We start from the raw sequence: 9,819 nt of genomic DNA, 5'->3' as shown, positions 1-9,819 counted from the left end.
ATTAACAGTATTGTTAGGGTTAATTAAATCCTAACAGATACATTGTACAAATAATTCTTGTTTGTCCATTAAGCTGTGTATGTAGCAAAGACTGATTTATGTATTACATTCACTTGATTACCGTGAAACCAGATGTGTATTATTTATTGTATTTAACATAAACAAGAATGTTATATGTTTTTTCAGGAGTTAGCCATGTGGGGCAATAGGCATGTAGTTACATGTATTGCAGTTTTCATTATAGTTATGATGTGTTTCTTTGCTGTGCAAGCTAATTGACATCACAATCTTAAAACACACCTGTATGTTAAAGTGCATACATCCAACTTAATCTATTAAACACATAGCCTACGTCCTACTACAAAAAGAAAAATTATTTCTCTGTGAATGAATAAAGTACAGCATCCTGCTCCCTGTCACACATGAATAATCTCCCTCGCACCTGGTAGCACAATCTTGTGTTGCAGGACAGAACATGTGGAGTTGTGAGGGGGGGAGGGGGTAGTGCTGTGTAAAAAAAGAGCGGATACGAAACTGCATGCAGCAAGCATTATTTGGCAAGTATGCAGAAAAGTTTGCATCTTGAGTTGCAACATGGACTGGCCAGGCCCCTTAGTCTGACCACCTGTCCCCCTCCGCGATACAGCGGCTCCTGATCACTGATAGACTGGGAGCACGCAGCACGATGACGTCATCACTGCGCACCACACTCCGTCTATCAGTGACCGGGAGCCACTACATCGTGTGAACAACAGGTAAGTGAATTGGGCATTTATTATGATTTGGTGGTGGGGGAGCAGAGCATTTATTCTGATAGGGGAGGGGGGACGGAGCATTTATCATCATCTATTTATATAGCGCCGCAGCGCTGTACAGAGAACTCACTCACATCAGTCCCTGCCCCATTGGAGCTTAGTCTAAATTATCGCGATAAGGGAATGAGGGGAGCGGAGCATTTATTGTGATTAGGAGGGTGAGCGGAGCATTTCCTGTGATGAGGGAGTAGGGGGGAGCTGCCAGATTAATTAGTACTGGGCCCCACAGTTTCTGATGGCAGCCCTGCCCTAAATTAGTGCCAATGATTCATAAAAAAAAAATCTAGATACAAATTGTTATAGAAGTTGTATCTTTAATACAACTTCCCTAAGTAAGTGAATGGGACTTGACCTTTTTTTTCATTTGTGTAATGTTATAAAGTTTGTGTTAATAGCCTACTGAGCAAGATTGGTGACTAATAGAGCAATGCCTGAATTCTTTTGCTGACCTAAAGTACCAGGCTTACAATACCAAATAGTGAAAACGCCTTTAGTAACCTTAAAGAGTATGACTTTTCTACCTGGATTATAGTAAATGTCAGAATCTCCATGACGAACAGTTCTATAAATATAAAGCAAAGATAGCATTGCAAAAGTCAAACATAATTGTCTAAATAAATTTCACATTCCTTCAGGAAGTTATTTAAAGTAACTACTCTGTAATTAGCTGGAGTTTCCCTGTTCTGTCAAAGACACATTTTTATGTCTGGGAAACCATCTCTGTGTCAGAGATATTAAACTATTGCTGACTCTATGTGCCCGGGGTAACAAATAATAAACATTATCATTACATTTGTTTTATAATGTGAGGTAACTTATTTACTTTTTCTATCATTATGTGACTTTGTTCACTGCAGAAATGTCCAACTACGTTATAAATAACAACAACAACTGTATAAAACTATTTTATTTTGAGAAAATATATTCTTTAGTCAAATTTCACAGAACAAATATGTAGCAAATAGTGGTAAAATAGTTGGAGAAGGATGGAAAAATAAATTAAAGGAAGGAGTGAGGTTGATTCTTTTTTTTGTCAGTCCAAAGAGTCCACAGTTAATAGATTGACATCTATCCTTCTTAATGGACATCTCTCAAAAGTGGAGCAGAGATAAAACGTTTATTTAAAAATGTACAAGGACAAATATTGAGAACAAAGTTTTAATTCAGCATTGTGAGAACCGTTTTAAAAGAATATCCTTTCTGAATTAAAATAACACTAAAATATATTACTTTTAGAAATGTTATTTGTAGGAAAGACTCTGCATTTAAGGGTCTGCCCCCTACAGAAAACTTTATTGGCTTGTATATGTCATCCTGCAACTATTACTAAATACATGGCATTATCTTGCTGGCTTTTCATCCATGTATTATATTACCTGGCAGAGTTATTTATTTTTGCTGCCCTGGGATATGACACAGATCTGCTGTGCTCTCTGCATTAAATATAATTGTATCCAGGGAGCAGTTTTGTGTCGAAGAAAAAAAACAACTTTACCTTGTGATAAAATGTAGCTGAAAACCACAGTCAGAAAATGAAAGAAAAAGCAATGTATTTATCAAAAGTTTCAATACAGCATATACAAACCACTAAGTCAAAGTTGTCTGAAGGTTGGAATGTACTTAGCACTAAAGCAGTATGTCTGATTTCTATTTGTAATCTCTTTTGCCGTTTAAGAGACGTTTCAAAGATATATTAATGAATAGGTAAATAGAACATGCTCAATTTTTGGAGATTGTTATTTTAGAGAATATAGATTAAAGACCATTAAGATGGCTGTAAATGCTTGGACGTTTTGTATTTGTCGGGATTTGAGTAAATGAGGACATTTTTCTCTGTGCTCCACTTTTGGGGGCAATGGTAAAGTCTAACTACTGAGGACAGCATGACCTTGAGTAGCGTCTTGGTTCAAGAATCTCTTCCGCAGCTTTTTCTCCAGACTGTGCAATTTGGCTTTTTTCAAAATATCCAGAAGGCGTGGAAGCAGTGGATGGTCAGGATCACTGTCTCGGACATATCTTAACAGACCCCGGATCTTTTTATGGCTCATAGGTCTCCTCTCATTAACATCCAGGTAGGTCAAGGTTTGTTCCAGTCGCCGGAAGCTATGATATGACATATTCTGGTCTACAATGAAATCTATCACTGCCCTGTCGCAGTCTGGATCACCTGTGTACAAAATTGGATAATATTAAATGAGACAAAAATCAAAGGAGTTCACCAGAGGAGGTTCAGGAGTAGCAAAGAATATAAAAGTGTAAGGATACTGGGTAAAATAGGGAGTTCAATACAATCTATTTCCAACTCGTCCACACATAAACACAATTATATTCTCTGGAGCTCAAGTAATGCAGTAACATGGTGAAACTGTGTGTGTTCATCATCCAACTGCACTAGTTGAGCCCCACAGGTGTTGACTCCTGTTCTGATCACCAAACCACACTTTGCCAACCCCCAATCAGGGGTTCATTGGAATTGACAGTTGTCTTTAATCTACACATACAGCAATGTCTGGCCAATTTGATCTAAAATGATCAAATCGGCCATCCAAATTGCTTTGCATCTGGGCAGCTTTAAGTTGGCCACAAACATTGGAAGCCTGCTATATGTCCCGAGAACCAAGTATCTGGTTATCTATAAAACTTGGCCACATCCATGCATGGCTTAATTGGGCACCACCTGGCAGTTTAGCAGTCAGGCTGAGTGGCCAGATCACCTCTTGTGGCCTGTTAGTGTGGGTTGAAGATGACCGTGCACATGCCAATAGTCATCTTCTGACCGCATTTATCAATGTGCCTGATAATGAGCCTATCAATGGCTAGAGGATCATTATTAAGCATAACGTTATTGCCGGAAATGTCACACTGTATGGCCAGCATTTGTGGAGGACTATGGACATAATTGTAAAGGTCCAAAGATGCATTTTCAGAAGCTATGTAGTACATGCCATGCGAACTAATGCAAGGCTTTATGTCACTTCATATGTTTATCTTCCTAGTGATGTCACAGGTTAATTTGCATGCAGTTTCAATTGTACTTTATGCTAATTAAGTTTGAATAGACCAGTATTTCTCAGTCAGCCGAGTGTGATTGTAACATTCTATAGAAAGCACAAATCATCTCACTGCCCATATGCCAAAAGAACTGGGACTTTTAACGTTTGAATCATGTGACAGTCTATGGGAACAAAAGACAAGTATAAGAACAGAGGGTTTCACGGTATAGGGACAGTCGTTGCACAGTGCCTAAAATTGTTACCTTGCAGAGCCGAGGCAGTGGCTTCAATTCTGCCAAGGGAGCTATCTGTGTAGGGTATGCACCTGTGATAAACGGTGTAAATGCTATACATAATGCCTATGTCTGGTACAGAGACTCATAGTTCCACCACAGCTGGCATCAAGGTGTGACATGTTGCCCATTTATGATTTATTGTGCTTTACTGAACATTTAAACAAAAAAGGGTTTTTTAAAAAAAAAGCTTTATTTTCCTTCATAATTCCATCACTCACCATTATTGGAGAGGCCAGAGGATTGGCCACACTCTCTGACTTTGACGCAGAAGTGAGAACCACGTTGGTAACCAGGCTGGCATTCGCAGACTCGGTTGTGGGTGGCATTACATTCGTGTTTCATCTCCTCTCTGTCCTGACAGATGATATTGCAGAAGCGGCATTTGTCCAGGTAATTCCAGTACTGAGTATAGTGTTGATCAGGACATGGCTGGCATTCTGTTTTACTTTTGTAGGTGCAGTGTTTTGCTACAAATGTTCCTGGAGGACACTGCTGGCATTGAACCATTATTCCAGTCTCGTGGTCTGTCCATTGGTAGGTAGGAGCAGAACTGGTAGCCTCTCTCACAGTCATGAGGATCAAGGCCAGAAGTAGCTGAAGACAACAGAGAAGGACACATAATTATCTCCCAAATCTCCTTAAACAATATCTTTGAAGAAGAAATATCACTCAAACAATGGAAATTCAGGTTTCCATTATGAATGTACAGCAGATGTAATGTACTATACACATTCACAACACACATATATTCAATAAAACACAATTCACATTGATCTGAAATAGACTTGTAAGGTTAAATTACATATATGACCTGATATTTATTCTGTATCATGAATGTGTAAATTGACAATGCTTTAGCTAATCATACTGCACAGTGTTCACTCATTGCTAGGCTTTCCATATTTCATGCACCTGTCCTTTTTCCAAACGCACTCAGGCTCCTGAGAAAAAGCAAATGAGCAAATGAGCTGAAGACACATCAGCAGGTAGCAAAGCTGCAAGGATAGGCAGGAGAGAGCAGGACAGAATGCCAACTGCCCTGGTTTTGGTGGGGCAGTCCTGATTTCGAGTAACTACCCCACTCAGTCAGGGCTTTGTCTCGACTACAGGGGCAGTCAGGCTGTCCTGCTTCACACTGCTCTGCTCGTGAAGGGGAGCTGGGTGCCATGTACGAAAGTAACATAGTAACATAGTAGATGAGGTTGAAAAAAGACACCAGTCTATTAAGTTCAACCTATTTTGGATCTCCTGCGATCCCTTTTGTATATTTAAAATTGATCCAGATAAAGCAACAGCCAATCTGTTTCAATCAGGAAAAATCCCTTCTGACACAATATTGCAGTCCAATTTCTCTTTGGATCCACTACTGTCCTTCATTTTAATTAACGGTCATAAGCCTGGATACCCTTTTCCGCTACATATTTGTCTAACCATTTATTAATCAGATCAATTGAATCTGCCATCACAACCTTCCCTGGCAGTGAATTCCATATCTTGACTGCCTTTACTGTAAAGAACCCCTTCCTTTACTGGCTGTGAAATTTCCTCTCTTCTAACCTTAGGGGGTGACCACGTGTCCTGTGTACAGTCCTTGGGGTAAAAAGTGTCCATAAGAGCCCTCTGTATTATCCCTTAATGTATTTGTACATAGTAATCATATCCCCTCTTAGACATTTCTTTTCTAAAGTAAACATGCCTAAACTGGATCACCTTTGAGAGTGATCCCTCTAGGCCAGAGGTGTTCAAACCCAGTCACCAAGAGCTACCAACAGGTCATGTTTTCAGGATTTCTGGCTGTAGGAACAGGTGGGGTAATTACTGACCCAGCCAAATAGATTAACTCACCTGTGCATGATTGAAGAAATCCTGATAACATGAACTGTTAGTTCTTGAGGACTGGGTTTGGACACTCCTGCTCTAGGCTTTCTTCCATTCAACCAGTTCCGATGTTAAATCAATAGCACCCATGTTTAATAATCAGGCCTCCTGCACTGTAACCAGCACTTGGCATTAAATTAAAAGCATTTACTTATTAATAAATATAGCTGTTTTCCCACAACCAGCCCACACACTAAATTAATAGAATTCACATTTAATGACTAAACCTATTTTCCCCACATAACAGCCACAACATTAAATAATTAGTATTGACATTCAATAAACAGTCGCCTTCTCCCCAATCTACACCACTCTGTGTCAGATTGACTCTATAATTAATTAATTTATGTTTTGCAATAAATAAAGGATGTTCTGGTCTTGTCTTACTAATTTGCTTGATTGTGAGAATTGGCCAGGTAAATATTACACACCTTATTGATTTTATTTTCTTTATAACTATTATCAATTTCTGTATATTCACTTAAATTTATTTCATTATTTCACCATTGACAATAATTAATTTCATATACATTCATCTCTCTACAGTGTCATTCTATTACTGACACTGTGGGAATATATGACATATTTACTTCATTTTAACTAGTCCTATCAATTTATTTCCCAATCATTTTATGTATGAAAACTGGGTGATCAAAATCTTATTGATTAACATGTTTTACCACCACTAGCCCCCATACAATCCCTTGCGATTTTGAAAGGCTGGTAGCTAACTATCAATTCAAGAGTATATCCTACCATACTCATTTCAATCCAAAAACATATTAGTAGATTAATTGGCTGCTATCAAACTGACCCTAGTCTTTCTCTCTGCTTTTCCCCTCGATCTCTCTCTCTCTCTGTGTGTGTGTGTGTGTGTGTGTGTGTATATATTAGGGAATTTAGACTGTAAGCTCCAATCGGGCAGGGACTGATGTGAGTGAGTTCTCTGTACAGCGCTGCGGAATTAGTGGCGCTATATAAATAGCTGATGATGATACCAACAGCTAAGTATCATTTTTAGTCTGACTAGCTGTAGGAAACTGTGTTTACAGTGCATGCAACACTTCCACACTAGCAAAGTGCATTTGTGAAACCTTTAAGAGTAAATACTGGGGTTGTATTGTTTTCAAATGTTTATGGTAGTTTTGATCATTGAATCGACCAAAAAGGTAAATACCACCGATTTATTTATGAGCGTGAAGAAAATTGGAATTAGTAAAATAAATTCCCTTTTTACTGCTTCTAAACCAGCTGTTTTAGGATGCCTCATTATAGAAAATGATATACTACGTCTTGCGCCTTCCCCGTACCTCCAGCCACTGGGTTGTAATAAAACAAGTGTATTGAGAGAGACACCTAATTGCTGTTGACAAATATCTTTTATTGAGTGTTTTGAGAGAGACTATTCTATTCTTTGAATGTTACATAACTTTACTACTCAGTGTTGATTAATCCATATGTATATCATGTCAGTTTAATACCCTGTTGTATTTGTATATGTTACAAGCTGATATATTGAATTTCACATGTAATTTTACATATACAAAATGTTATTGTGATAATTTTTCTAAATGACATAAAGGATGATAGTGGTGCAGACAGATATGCAGGATTGAAGAAGGGGGCAGTGATGTATAGAAAAGAAGAGGAAAGAGAAATAAATGAGAGTTGAGCAGCAATGGGTGAATGAAGGGAAATTAAAGGCTATAGTAGTGAATGATGGGAGAATGTCAGATATAAAAGGTGGATATTCCTGAAACCTTAAATAAGCAATATTGGCTACAGTGATGACCTCCACACTGCCCTCCCTTTTTCTTTTCTCTTCCACTCTTTCTTTTATAACCCTTTTAGTACATAAAATGTGCATAATTACATGTCAGTCTGTTTGTCTGCATAACTGTTACATTCAATCTAGTTTTCAAAGTAATTGCAACTTGTACATTTAAATATATGTCTAAGTGGCTGAAAGTAAATCAGAATGGGGGGTCTTCTCCTTACCTCGTCTCCGGGAAGGTACATCTTCTTGTTGTCAGTCACTTAGATGTGACTCTTCCTCCCAGATGACAGACAGGATCTTGCCTGAAAAGCAGAGTAACAGTGTTAGCTTGTCCCCATATGTGTGCGGTCTCATAGCCCCTCTCACCACAGTCACACACAACCTCCTTTCACTTTCTGTTTTCCCTGTTCCATGCAGCAGCCCTCCCCTCAATACTCCGAGCTGCCTGTGCAGCACTCACCTTAGCGGAGTACAGTCCCTGTCTCAGCACTGGGGTATTTATTATACAATACCCGGGGGTGACTCATAGCCGGGGCTTCCCCGTCATTTTATAAGCTGTACTACGAAACCAAAGTGCGGATGACTGGTGGGTCACGCTGACAATGACTGGTACAATTGACATTATGTAAACGGTAACATGATATATAGCAGTTCATTTATCTGCTTAATATCGATGACATTTATATATCTGGTACAGAGATAAGGAAACTGGGTCTCTCCAGTCGTCACTGAACTAAATATTCTAGTATTCCCTGCCAGGGTATGGAAAATAATCAGTGATTGTAATGTGTGTATTTAGAGAGAGAGGTCTATTAATTTACCAATCTCTCTAAGGCTCCTCTGAAGGTACATGTAGAATGGGTAAGGATAGTGTTTGTATAAGTAATCATTATTCTTATTCCAAATACTGCACACATTTTTGTTATATGTAGATACACCATTGAATTGATGGGAATGCTCTGAATAAAAATTAATAAATCACTAAAACTTAAACACATTTATGTACTCATTATTACATGCTTCAATAAAAAATAAAAAAGCAGCCCCTAGAGATGAACCAGACTGTGCTGAAAAGGTTGGGGCTCTTGCTGGCACCATTGGACTTTGGGTGCTGGGGAAATAAGCTTTTATTGAAATAAAAACTCCTCCAAATAATCTCATTCACCACTTTATTCATTTTTTTTTTTATTGCTTTTTAATCCAACTGAATCTCCATATCTATTTGTAATCTACATGAATGAAAACCATAAGACACAGCATACTGCTAGCTAGGAACTCCACTGCAGAATGACAAAAGAATGAATTTGGTGAAAGTGCCACTTAACCAACCAGTTTCACACGCTAGCTTTAATGTGATTGACCGAAGGTGAAGAGAGCCTAGGGGACATTGGAACAAGCAGCAGTTATTTTAGTTCCTTCAGACTGGCTATTTGGCAGCACGCGGCTCACAGTGCATGAGTTTGATTCCTAACCTTATCTGTGTGGAGATTGTATTTGTGTGGATTTCCTCCCACACTCCAAAATCATACTGGTAGGTTAATTAGCTGCTGCCAAAGTTAACAGTAGTCTGAGTATGTGTTATGTGGAATTTAGACTGTAAGTTCCAATGGGGCGGGGACTGATGTGAATGACAAATATTCTCTATACAGCACTGCAGAATCTATTGAGGTGCCTCTACTCGGACATTGTCAGCAGGGCCGTAACTAGGGCTGTGCGAAAGGGGCGACCGCCCAGGGCGCAAGCTGCAGGGGGGGCGCAATTTTGGAATATTTTAGGTTCATTTGGTTAAAATTGAGAGCTAGTGGGGCGGCATTTGTCTTTCTCGCCCCAGGCGCTAGAATTCTAAGTTACGGCTCTGATTGTCAGTACCCAGATGATATATTTGCAAGCTCTGGGTGGTCTTTATTGCTGCCAGCACTCTGTGTTGACCTGATTTAGGTGCTGGAATTCTCTAGCCTATAATTCCTGTTAGTTTTATTGATCAGGGTGTTTGTCACTATGGCGCCTATTTAACAAGCTGCTAATCCCCTGAAAACTGCAGTTTTTGTGGGACCACCGCA

General features: G+C 39.1%; 1 protein-coding gene across 1 annotated transcript; it reads right to left on the bottom strand.

The window, feature by feature from the left end:
* Window positions 1–1,707: 1,707 nt before the first annotated feature.
* On the bottom strand, window positions 1,708–8,300 carry TNFRSF6B (TNF receptor superfamily member 6b). Its single transcript, XM_075176623.1, has 4 exons — window positions 8,220–8,300; window positions 7,981–8,061; window positions 4,323–4,698; window positions 1,708–2,982 (listed from the first exon to the last, which is right to left on the bottom strand). Exons 2-4 carry the CDS (start codon window positions 7,999–8,001, stop codon window positions 2,681–2,683), a joined length of 699 nt encoding a protein of 232 aa, XP_075032724.1. The 5' UTR covers window positions 8,002–8,061; window positions 8,220–8,300; the 3' UTR covers window positions 1,708–2,680.
* Between the last annotated feature and the right edge of the window lie 1,519 nt (window positions 8,301–9,819).

This window comes from Mixophyes fleayi, chromosome 6 (genome assembly GCF_038048845.1).
Source record: "Mixophyes fleayi isolate aMixFle1 chromosome 6, aMixFle1.hap1, whole genome shotgun sequence".
Taxonomy (NCBI): domain Eukaryota; kingdom Metazoa; phylum Chordata; class Amphibia; order Anura; family Limnodynastidae; genus Mixophyes; species Mixophyes fleayi.
The sequence above is the reverse complement of the archived record's forward strand: the minus strand, read 5'-3'. Positions and strand labels throughout refer to the sequence as shown.